At 37.5% G+C, this 13309-nt stretch overlaps 1 protein-coding gene across 26 annotated transcripts in view; it reads right to left on the bottom strand.

Moving 5' to 3' along the window:
- The window catches only part of DLG2 (discs large MAGUK scaffold protein 2), a 2053927-nt gene that overhangs the window by 539648 nt on the left and 1500970 nt on the right, over positions 1-13309 (bottom strand). For all 26 annotated transcript variants that reach the window (XM_080687299.1, XM_080687274.1, XM_080687295.1 and 23 more), the window contains one exon: positions 8231-8400. In XM_080687299.1, the coding sequence (XP_080543425.1) occupies positions 8231-8400 (170 nt within the window). The remainder of the gene's footprint in view (positions 1-8230; positions 8401-13309) is intronic.

Raw genomic sequence — 13309 nt, 5'->3', positions numbered from 1 at the left:
CAGTAGATAATTTAAAGAGAGAACTAGTTATGTTGGAGGTAGCTTCCAAAGGACATGATGCCTGATTAGATAGAGGCAGCAAAGAAGAGACAAGAATAAAAAAATGACTTTGAGTCTTAATTTGGGTGACTAGGACAATCCTTAACATAAATGGAGAGGTCAGAAGGAGGAACATATTGCCCCAGTGAGGGGCACATATGGGAAATTGGTGTTGAGACATCATGAGGCTAATTTTCAACACACTTAAGATATTTCTATACATGAAGTCTATTGAAATATATGCCCAAAATAGGAAAACTAAAGAAAATATATACAAATAAACAAATAAAAATGCACATTTTCATAAAATATAAATTCATATGCCACATCTTAACTCAGACCTGTTAAAAATAAATTTGTATGAAGCTAGAGAGAAAAGAACAGCTGCATTTATGATATTTGTGCACATACAATGTTAACACCACTATATTTTATATACATGTGTGTATATATATATATATATATATATGTATATATACATATATACATATATATATATATATGTGTGTGTGTGTGTGTGTGTGTGTGTATGCAGAAATCTGAGTTAACATATAAAAATATATTTTGGCTCCTTCTGAAATGGCTAAATATTAAAAACTTTTAATTAACTTTTAGTTCATTAATTCAACAAAGATTAATACTCAAATATATATAATATATATTACTCAAATATATGTTATATATATATATATACATACATATATATATATATATATATATATATGTTATAAACATGCATTGAGAATTTACAATTACCCTGAAAATAACCTTATCAATTAGATACTTAAATATATCAATTTTTCATATAAGGAAGCTGAAGCACAAATAGGTTAAAATATTTGCTACAGGTCCCATAGCTACTTAAAGATTTTTAAGAACTTCACCACTGCCAATGACTGAATTATACACATCATAAATAGCCATTAGTATAGTTATTTTTCCTTTTTGTACAAAGCAAAAAGCTACAGTATTCACTGCACTTTTAGTCTTCACTGATACAAACCTCTATCTCTATAAACAGATGATGTTTAAAAACATTTAAAAGTAATGGAGAATGGCTGAAATTTGTTGCTAGATAGACTTTATCATTTTTTTAGTTTTTATTAAGTAACTAGAGGCCCAGTGCACGAAATTCGTGCACGGGGGTGTGTGTCCCTCAGCCCAGTCTGCACCCTCTCCAATCTGGGATCCCTCGAGGGATGTCCGTCTGCCCATCAATCTGGGATCCCTCTCACAATCCAGGACTGCTGGCTCCCAACTGCTCGCCTGCCTGCCTTCCTGATTGCCCCTAACCGCTTCTGCCTGCCAGCCTGATCACCCCCTAACCACTCCCCTGCCAGCCTGATTGATGCCTAACTGCTCCCTTGCCAGCCTGTTTGCCTCTAACTGCCCTCCCCTGCAGGCCTGGTCCCCCCCAACTGCCCTTCCCTGCAGGCCCGGTCGCCCCTAACTTCCCTCCTCTGCCAGCCTGGTTACCCCTAACTGCCCTCCCCTTCAGGCATGATCACCCCCAACTGCCCTCCCTTGCAGACCTGGTCCCTCCCAACTGCCCTCCCCTGCTGGCCATCTTGTGGTGGCCATCTTGTGTCCACATGGGGGCAGCCATCTTTGATGACATGGAGGCAGCCATCTTGTGTATTGGAGTGATGGTCAATTTGCATATTACTCTTTTATTAGATAGGATAGGGTGGCTGAAATACAGCCACAAGCAAGTCTACCTTTGGATATTATTAAAGCTGTGGCTATCACACTTTTAGTTTTAGAATTTGGACTTCAACTATAGTATTCCTAAGCAACAAGGACATCTTAAAATAAAGCATTTCATTTCTTCTATACTTTTGGCTTAGGCCACAGAAACATGTTTAGTTATATATCTCCTTATGATACCATTGTAATAACCCAGTTACTAATTAACAGGGAAGGAGCAAAAGAAAGGCCAAATAGATGCATGCCCAGTAAAGTCTGGGTGACATAGGAAAGGTACTTGTCTGTCAGTCACATCTGGGAACAGGTCATTGGCCAGAGTAGGCATGGCCACTGCAAGCACCATGGAAAGATTTGAGATATATAAGCTCCTAAACAAAGGAGTTAACTCTTCTGCTGCTTGTGTCTTACTCCTGGCTTGCAGAGCCCCCACTCTCTGCATTTGCCCACATGGCCCATAGCCAGGTGGACCCCACACAATGGACAGATGAACTGAAACTAGTTTGATGCTGTGCCATGGAACAGAAACTCTGGACAGTGGCTTTGCTTTGAGCTCTGCTGAAACCCCAGCTGCATATCTTCCAGGACTGGTTTAAGAGAAATTGGACTTTGCAAATGGAGGGATGTAATTCCATGCAAACAAAGCTTTCTGCCACATCTCATCTTCCTGTGGGGCCTCCAGATATTCTTATTCCAGTGGTACCCCAAGAACCCACTCCCATTAGCAAAGGAGAAGGGCAATCCACACAATTCTCTGATAACACTTAGAAGTTATGACTTAGCATGTTCTCAGAAAGTCACTAGAAAGACTTTTCATTGTAAACCTATCGGAAACCACATGTGTACTTCAGATTTTCTTTCTTGCCTATTTCTGGTTGCTTGGCAAGTCTAAATGGATTTGCCTAATCACTGCTTCCTGTATATAATTATCCATTTTTTTCCTCAACAGACTGCCCACATACTGCCACCCCAGCTGCTTTCAATGACCAAATCTGTAACTGTGAGGTGAGGAAAATTTTTATATATTGTTAAGAAAAGACATTCTAAAACAGTATTGCATATTACTCAAATATTCATTACTGAAATACATGGCCATAAATGACCAGCTGAATGATTCCAGTTGAATATTGGGAAGATTAACCCTGCTATAAAGACAGAATTACATACACAAGGTCATTTCAGAAATAGCAATTTGTACAAATATGGAATAAACACAAGGTATAGAATTGAAAAACTAGAAATTTAATTTTGCCAAAAATTATTCTCTTAAAGAATCCCTTAATATTTTATTTTTACAACAGGAAGGAATAACATTGTTTACCTTGTATCCCATGTAAAAACAAACAAAACCAATTTACAATCCCCAAATAAAAATAGTCTGGGCATTAAAAATGTCCATAAAATAGAGTTAAAAAAGCTTTTGGGCAAGATGGTGGCATCCTCCCACAACCACATAAAATTACAGTTAAACTATAGAACAACCTTCACTGAGAACCACCTGAAATCTAACTCAACAGAAGTCCTATAACTAAAGATATAAAGAAGAACCACGTGGAGACTTATAGGAGAGGTGGAGATGCAGAATGGGCTGGTCCCATACCCAGGCAGTTCCTCTTAAAGGTCCTGTGCCAGGGACTTAGACTCACTCACTCTGAAATTCAGCATTAGAGCAGCAGCTCAAAAGGTAACAGGGGCATATGAGGATGAACTGGATTGTCTGGCTGGATGGGCAGCTTTCTCCTAGACAGACATGTTGGCAAAGGCCATTATTCCTTTGCTGAGCCCTCCCTCAATAGAGCTGGCAGATGGGCACCATATCTGAGTCTCCATAGACACTGTTAGCCCAGGCCTGGTAATTACCTGAGACCCCACACCACCCAACTTATCAGGTCACCCAAGCCTGTTCCAGTGGCTCTTGCATAAAAATGGCCTGTCTTGGCTCATGCTGCAGAGTTAACTAAAATCTCTCTGGCTTTGGCATGCCCATGCTTCTTGGCAAGAGACCCCAAGGCTTGATTCGCAGCTTGGTCTCCCCTGGACACCTCCAAGTCCAGCACAATTTGCAACCTTCTACAGAGTGTTTTGTAGGCCATACTACAAAGCACTCTGTAGAAGGTGACCCAGGGGAAGGGCACAGTTGGTGGCTGACCTTGGCCTGCAACACCCAGGTGGTTTGTACACAATAAAGGCAGATAAGGACCTGTGGGTGCATTAAGTTTAAATTCTCTGGAGGATTTTCTCTCTCCTGGTTAAGGTGAACCACATCTTCCTTTTTGCCTCACTGGAATAATAGTAAACTTTATCACAGAGCTGATTTCATTCTGCTTGCATTAAAGTGAGTTGACTTTATGTCTCTCTTTCCCATTAGAAATTTCTGATTCTCCCATCAGAATCACATTGATACATTTTCAACCCCTACAGTGCAGAAGAGCCTCCATGATATGAGTTAAACATTGGTAAAAATGTCTTTTTTTTTAAAAAAAATTATTTTTAATGTTGACATTATTAGAGATGTCCTCCATACAACCCCTTCGTAAAAATTCCTTTTAAATATATCATCATTCAAAAATAAAGAATTACAGGTGCTAAGTGAAGATAAGATTGTCAGGATCACCAGATTTAGGATAGCATCCAATTTAATTATTCAATTTACTCTGATTCAGCACTTCCTGAATTTAAGACGCTGTAATAGGCATTAGGAATTTAAACAAGGACAAAAACAGTTACTTTCCCAACACATCAATAAGCTTTATATAGAGAAACACATCCCCATCCGTGACCTTTGTATGGTGACAGTACAAAAAAGCATAACTCGCCCAGCACAATCCCAATAGGACCAACAGAACTACCCCCCTCTGCAGGGATTTGGCAGGAATCTGCTTTTGGGAATATACATTTAGTTCTCAGTTTTCTTGTTCTCCTTCTCTCAGTAAACCAAGCCCAGGTATAACCCCATGGCCCCTATGCTGGGTACTGCCATTGGGTTATTGCCTGGGTATTTCTGGTTGATTCAAGTTTATCTGTGTACACTTCCATGACCTAGGTCCTAGGGTAATTCCCACTCCACTCCAGGGTCAAAGGAGAAAACAGTTCAGAGCCAAGTAAACTAGCCAGAGGGGGTCCTGTTATCAAAGATAAAGATTAAAAAAAAAAGTGTTCCTTATAAAATTAAAGAGTTCTGTCTACGGATTCTCTAGAGCATTTAAGTGCTTTGCTGAGCAGCTGGAGGTCATCAAGTGACTCAGCTAGACGGAAGCCTGCTAATGAATGCTAATGCTTTGCTGGGAGCTTAAAACTAGTATTTGCCTTAGGGCTGTGCTGAATAATTGCTGGTAATTGAACTGTAGAAACAGCTATGCATTATTTATATACTAGTGGCCCAGTGCATGGATTTGTGCACATTGAAAGGAAATTAACTAGAAGAAATATTTTAATATCGCTATTCGCCCTTTCTCTAGAATAGAAGTGTCAACCAAATTCACCATCAACAATGACAGATTGAAACACATGTGTACGATTGGTACCAGCAATAGCTTTCTATGTATCCTGCCTGCGTGAGTCAACTTAGCCTTTTATATATATAGAATAAACTTGCTTAATTAGACCTGCTTTCTGATGTAGCTAAACTTTTTCTAGCCCAGTGAAGCACCCCAACTTCTTTTTCAGGTAATTGTCAGCAACACAGCAGTAAATATCAACACAAAACAGATTATTATTGTAGATCACACAGAGAGAACAAAGGGTAAAATATTTAACTGCAGCAGTGTTTGACTGTATTCTGTGCAGTGAGAAAACCTGAAGTCATTTTCAAGGTCCACCATTTCTTACTTCTTTTTAGTCGGGTCAAGTTTCTAAGCTTTCTAAATCTCCATTTTCTGGCTAATGAAAAGAAAATAGGATTCTTCCAAGTCTCCTATCTACCTACTCCAGGACTTCTGTGAGGATCAAATGAGATGAGGCACGGGAAAACACTTCACAGATATTGGTTAAAGTGTAAAATGTTTGTACCTAGCTATAAAGCAAGTCGTGTTCTTGGGCTGAAAAAAAAATCCAAGGAGGCTAGTCGCTAGGGAGAGGAAGCTGGGCATTGATATGTGATGTCATTACTCGGCACCCACAGCAACCGTTTCTGGGCTGGGCTGTGGGCTGCATTTTGTGCCATGGGGTCTCAGCAGCATTGGCTGCGATTTGGTGAACTGTTCCTCTGGGCTGGAGGTGGGGCCTGTGTCCCACTTTGGGGAAGCTGAATGTTGCTTTGTTGGCTCCAGGTCCTCGGTGCCGTTACTTTGTAAATGGCCAGTGTGTGTCATGGAAGCTCCTGTGTTGAGTGTCTGCCCCCTGGTGGTCAATGTGCATCATAGCAACTGGTCAAACAGTTGGACGGACACTTAGCATATTAGCCTTTTATATATATAGATAGTATATCTTTTTAATAGAAATAGTGTGATGCTCATTTTGTTCTGCTTTAGATTTCCTTGCAAATCTGATTTAGTAAACATGTAGGAAAGAAAGTCCTTTCATACCACCAGACATTGTGGTATGGAAATGCTTGACTTCTTTTATTTCTTTTTCATTTTCAGATTTAATTCTGGGGTTTTAATGCATTTTAATTTAGCCCATGAAGAATTTGAGTATTTTCATCACATTGCCAAATAATTGTTATGAAGGCCAAAAAATATGTAGCAATAAATACTACAAATAATGTATAAATGTAGCTAATATTTATTGAGAAGTCATTTTGTGCCCCTATGTGAATTGACTCATCTAATCCTGAGAACATCTCTAGGGGCAAGCACTGTTACTATTCACATTTTGTAGAAGAGAAAATTAAAGCTCAGAAATTTTAAGCAATCTGCCCAAGGTCAAAGAACTAGTAAGCTGCAGAATGTGAAAAATGATATAAATGGAGACATTTCAAAATGGAGTCAAAGTTACCATCCCAGAGGAACTGCCTTGCTGGTCTTAACACCTCAAACTGTTGGAATATTTGAAATGAGAAAAATAACCTGGGGATTGGGCCAACCCAGCCTTATATTCCAAACAACTGTTTGTAAAGCTAATAAAAAAGCAGACATTTTGACTAACAAGACTTCAAATTAAGGACATTCTTTAGAATTAGTACAACCCTGAATAGTTATAAAATAAACCAGCTTATTTGTATGTATAGAAATTCCATCCCTAAATAATTAGCACCAATAGAAATTCCTTCCTTCTATTTATGTAATTATTTCCCTTTACTTTCTCATAAATACCCCCTGCCTTCACCTCATAATTGTAATGCTATTTGGGTTTCTGTCTGAATCAGTGCTTCCTGAAGTACAATACTTTTTGATCTAAAATGAACACTTATTCCCTCTTACTTTGGCTTTTAATTTTTAGTTTAACAAGGCCTTGGGTTCATACCTAATTTTTGGCTCTGGAGTCTGCACTTTTAACCAGCAAGCTCTAGTGTTCATCACATGTCAGATATTAGTTAACTACTTAATTCTCATATACCCCATGGTATAGCTCTACCAATATGATATCTATTTGATAATGAGCAGATTGGTCCAATCAATGTCAATCTGCTAGTAAGTGAAAGAACTAGGCTTTTAAATTTAGTTATGTTTGGCTCTCTGATATCTTAAATCCCATCCACTATAGCCTTGAGAGAAGGTGGTATAGCTATTATTTTCAATAGCATATTGCATTAGAGATAAAATAGATTTTAAAGGAAAGAGAAATGATTTACTGAAATATTATAGTAACTATCAACTCATACTCTTCTAAAATATTTAAAACATTTAAGCCAGTTATTAGATTTTTCTAAAATATGTAAAATACTGTTAAGCTAATATTAAATGTCATCATTCTGAGAAGCAGAGCTCAGAGGGCTATTCCTAAAAATTAAAACAATTATTCATCTCACTGTTTATGTGATTTTCCCAGGGTAACTGCAATTACCTCAAGAGAGGTAATTTTTTTTGAACATTTAAAAAAACAGATTTTAACTTATTTTGACTATTGCAAATATAAAATGTTATTTAGTATTTGGGTACAACAGATTACAGATTGAGTATTACAAAATCAAAACAAATCCATAAGTGTTATAAAAATATAGTTGTTATTTTAGGATAGACTATTTCAATTATTATTATCATTGCTACTATTTTTCCAAATATCTGAAAAATTAGGAAGTATTAATATGCCAGTCAAGTCATGATGATCCACTAGGATGTAAAATTTATAGAAAAAACATAAATGTTTGTTGTTATTATTGTTTATAAGGACATTCCTACATAAATGTATTCTTTCCTTGTCTGAGTTCAGATTTAGAGTTTTGATAATCACTTATAATAACCACTATTGCAGAATCCCAGATCTCTTGTTATACACTGAATATTGGAGGATAAAAGAAGAGAGTACATCATAGGTGGATTATAGTATAAACTTTAACAAAATGGTTTGTCACTGGTGTCCTACTATGAGTCATTTATGGTTTTATTACCTTTAGGTCCTTTGAACAGTTTGATTTCCACAACAGTCTCCAGAATGGGTCGCCTCCTACGCACGTACAGCCGAACAATAGACCCTGCCTCTTTGAGGGCCTCCACCGCTTTACTGTGGGAAACCTCTGACACATCCACCTCATTCACCCGCAAGATACAATCATTGACCCTGAAAGAAAGGAAAAATACAAAGGTCAGAAGTGTCTAGGAGATTTCTCAAAAAATATCGTTATGACCTTCTAACCTTATGAAGTGGGGGAGCAAAGAATGTCAGCAATTTTAAAATGCTTAAATTTGGAAAGAATATTTCAAATAAAGGAAATTTAAAAAAAACCATACACACACACACACACACACACACACACACACACACACACACACACACCTTAAACTCCTGAGCTTCCCTAGCTTCCCCACATTGGCTAGTCAAGTCCCATCCTAAACTCCAGTCCACTCTGACTAGTTCAGCATCAGGTGTGGTATAGTTAGAAGGACACATGTTTTAAGGTCTCTGCTAGATACATCATAATTTGATTGGCTTTAATTGGTTGGACTGAGGGTTACAGACTTAACTACTATGGACTATATAGGATACCTTTGTAAATAATCCAGTTATTAATTATTAACAGGAAAGGAGCAAAGGGAAGGTTAGATAATATAGGAAAGCCATCTGTACAACTTTGCCAGAAAGCTGTAGTTTAACACTCTCCAGATCTGTTCCTTGCAGATCACTGGAGGAAGAGACTGGACAGTAGACACATGCCCAGTAAGGTCTGGGTGAAGTGGGATGGTGCTTGCATGTCAATCACATGTGGAAATAAACCATTGGCTACAATAGGCCTGGCTACTGTAAGCGTGGAAGATTTGATATTTAAACTCCAAAACAAAGGGAGTTTGCTCTCTTGGGCCACCTGGCCCCTTTCTGGTCCCGGATCTCTTCCTGTAGGGGGCGTGCTCCCCTGCATTTGCTCATGTGGCCCACAGCCATGTGGACCCCCCACACAATGGATCAATGGATTACAATTAGCCTCATGCTCTGCCAGATTCAGCTCCACCATGAAACGGAAACTCGACACTGGCTTTGCTTCCAGCTCTGTTGAAACCCCAGCTGCACCTTTTCCAGGACTGATTTAAGGGAAAGGGTATTTCAGAAGCCAAGGGATATAATTTCATGCGAATAAATCACTCATTCTCCGTGTGAGTCTTAGATAATTCTTTTTTCTCAAGATATTATAAGAACCCCACTCCCACTAGAATCAGAGAAGTTCCACCCATGCAATTTTCTACACAGAGACATAACAAATGTGACTTTATAAGTTATTTTTTCTTGACTTTTTAGAAAATCTGAAAAATAAAACTATGTAGAAAGAAGAAAACACACACACACACACACACACACACACACACACATCTCCATCATCTAAAATAAACCTGTAAGTTTATTAGTTTTCTGGCAAATTATCTTCTATTTTTTGTTTATTTGTTTGTTTATTTTTTTTCAAGTTCATCTCATAATATTATAGATGTTGAAGTTCAGCTTTCACAAAATTAAAAAAGAATCTCAGACAATTCTTGCCCTAGATACTTACTTTGAAAGCTAAGAATTATGATAAAGTCTACATTAAACATTCTTTTTTGCCATTTTCTCATGGGAAAAAGTAACTTGACTTTTCCATAAAGCTTTCCAAGTATTTTATAGTTTTATGGCTTTGAACTTCAAATCTCTTTCATATCCATGATAACAATTAGTGTTAATATTAGTAATGATTAAGAGTATGTAGCTGAGACTAAAAAGATTATTCCCTGCCTCTGCATATCCTTTCTAGTATTCCCCATCTCAATTTACTGTGTTGCTCAGCGTGAAAAATAGGGGTGACTCTTGCTTGACTCCTCTCTCCCACCACCACCACACATTAGGCTCTACCTGCAAAGTATATCTGCAATCCATCCAGGATTTGTCTTCACTGCTAGCAACCTAGTGGCTGAAGTCAATGTTCTTTCTCACCTGGATTACTTCCACAGCCTGCTGACTGCTCTCCCCACATCCTCTCTTGTCACCTTTCAATCCATTCTCCACACTGTGGCCAGGGTGAAATGAACATGCTTAGTTGCTTACTCACCTTTCATTCCCCAGTAATTCTTCCACACAGTGCCAAAATTTGTTTAGGACATCTATGCCTTAGCAAATATTTGTTAAATGAATGAAGAATAAGTCTAAGTTCAATTATTGGGCCCTCCATTTTCCAAGTTTATAAATATTGGTAATTTTCTTAACCTCCCTAAAACTATATTTATCTGTAAAATAGATGCAATAATAATACCTACTATAACGACTTTGAGAGAAAATTAAATGAGATAATGTACATATTCCAGTACATTCTTTTTTTAAAAAATATATATTTTACTGATTTTTTTACAGAGAGGAAGGGAGAGGTAGAGAGAGTTAGAAACATCGATGAGAGAGAAACATCAATCAGCTGCCTCCTGCACACTCCCTACTGAGGATGTGCCCACAACCAAGGTACATGTCCTTGACCGGAATCGAACCTGGGACCCTTGAGTCCGCAGGCCGACGCTCTATCCACTGAGCCAAACCGGTTAGGGCACCAGTACATTCTTAGCACAGACTCTGGTATGTAGTAAGCACTAAGCAAATTATTGGAATTATTGGAAGCAGTACAAATGTGTTATTTGTAACATTATTAAGTATTGGATCCTTTCCATAAATTTGTGGAATAAAATTTATTATCTATATGATAGAAATGAAAGTTCTAACTGGTTAAGTTTTTTGTATAAAATTTTTAGGAATTTGGGTAGAGATTAGATATGATCTCAGGTCTTCCTATTTCAGAATTTGGGCTCTTTCCTCTTAAGACCACATACAGTGAGTCCTCACTTAATGTTGTTGATAAGATCTTCAACTTTAAGTGAAATGACATTAAAAAAAAAAACAATTTTACCATAGGCTAGTTGATACAAACAAAAGTTAAGTTGCCTTAGCATCTCATTTTTATAATGAAATGACACTGAATGAACAACATTGTTTAAGGACCTGCTGTACATCTAATGTGATGAACAGATTTATATATATTGTGTACATCAATTCATAATTATAACATGGGCTCCGGCCACTGTGGCTCAGTTGTTGGGCAAACCGTGGTTGCTGGTTTGATTCCCAGACAGGGCACATGCCTGGGTTCTTGGCTCTATCCCTGGTGGGGGTTGTGCAGGAGGCAGCCAATTGATACTGTGCTCTCACATCGATGTTTCTTTTTCTCTCTCCCCCTCTCCCTTTTTCTCTCTCTAAAAATCAATAAACTATTCTTTAAAAAAATTATAACATGGTAGCAGAAGTATTATGCAAAAAGTATGGAAAGAATTTTCCTATCATTTTTGTCCATAACTTTCCTATACCTATTTGAGGAGCTGAGTTATTAGAACTCTTATCTCAATGAGAACCCTAACTGGCCTCAGAATCCTGAAATGGAACATTTCACTTACTAAGATTTAGTGATGTTATTTCATTCTAACAGATGCTATGACTTTAATAGGTTTACACATACATTTCCACTCTGACTAAAAAAAATAATTCATGGAAAACTACCAATTAAAATAGTTTTGAGAATGTAGGCAGCATGGGTGCCTGCTTCCCTGCAGCAGCTGGTCCTTTGAGAGTAGGTAATTTTGTGATCTCATGATAATGCAAAAACATTATGTTTACCATCACCCTATGCTCAGAACATTAATCATATCTTAAAATGCTGCTTGCTGTAAAAGGAAGTGGCTGATATATTTTAAAAATCTGCTTGCTGTATCTATTCAAAGAGTAATATTTTTTCCTTTTGTATACAGTATAAATCTTAATTGTCAATTGCTGGGATAACAAATCACAGCCTAAATCAGATGGTTTTCCTTGAACCTGTGGATGAAACAGGCATCCTTAGAGCACTAAGAGCATTGGACTAGCCGTCAGGGGGCTTGGTGTTGAGTCCTAGCTGTGTATCAGCTGTGTGACTGTGGTCAAATATCTTCATGTCTTTGAACTTCAGCTTCCCACGGAGGAAAGAGAATAGCCATGCTCAGAGTTAGTGGGAGGAATAACCATATAGATGACAGATATGGATGTATGTGTAAATTGGAACACAAGACACATCTGAGAGTTTCAGCTATTGTTAGGTGAGTCAAAGTTGCTGTGCTCAAGAATTTGTTAAAAGGTAACTAAGATGGATATGATTTCATGTTTTCCTACTTAAAAATTGGGCTCTTTCCTCTTAGGACCACATAGAGTAAGTCCTCACTTAATGCCGATAGGGTCTGCAACTTTAAGTGTAATGACATACATCAAAAACAATTTTGCCCTATCACTCTGGTCACTTCACTTATTTGCTCACGCTGAACTCAGACCAATCATGAAGCACCAATAGTTGTTTTACAGACAATTAAAATTTTATTTTATTTTATTTTTTCTTTATTGATTAAGGTTTTACTGCCAAGGTACAGTGTTGGTGATGGCATGAACATGATTCCTATCTGGGTTTGTCTTTTTCTGGAGCTATGCTGATATCAAGTTATTCAGAATTTATTGTTTAAACTGAAAAAATAAATTGGGAGTGTTGGTGGGGGGAGGAATTTATATTCAAATCTTGAATTAGAAAGGAGAGACTACAACTTCCCCTTCTCCCAATCACTTCAAATAGCATTTGGCTATAGCTATTGTAATTAACTTGCTTTCTCTGCCAGTAGATAACCTTTGTGAGTAAAGCCACTACTTATATTCATTTTGAAACATATAAATATATTACTAACTTCAGAAAAATATGTTGTCCTAGTAAGAAGTGCTGCCTTTATCATATCTCTGACCAATTGTTTTAGAAAAGCATTTACATACCAATTTCCTCTCTACTCTACCCATGTAATTAAGCTTATAGTTTCACTCGTTCAGTGCTTTCTGTTTCAGACGTAAGTCTACAATATTCTTTTTAGAATAATCCATGAGATTAAAGGATTAATTTTAATCTTTTCCTAGTTTCATTTCTTTTCAATATTCTGATACATCTACTTGCAGAAAATACCTTAGA

This window comes from Plecotus auritus (genome assembly GCF_963455305.1).
Source record: "Plecotus auritus genome assembly, chromosome: 9".
NCBI lineage: Eukaryota > Metazoa > Chordata > Mammalia > Chiroptera > Vespertilionidae > Plecotus > Plecotus auritus.
This window is presented reverse-complemented; position numbering and strand designations above follow the sequence as displayed.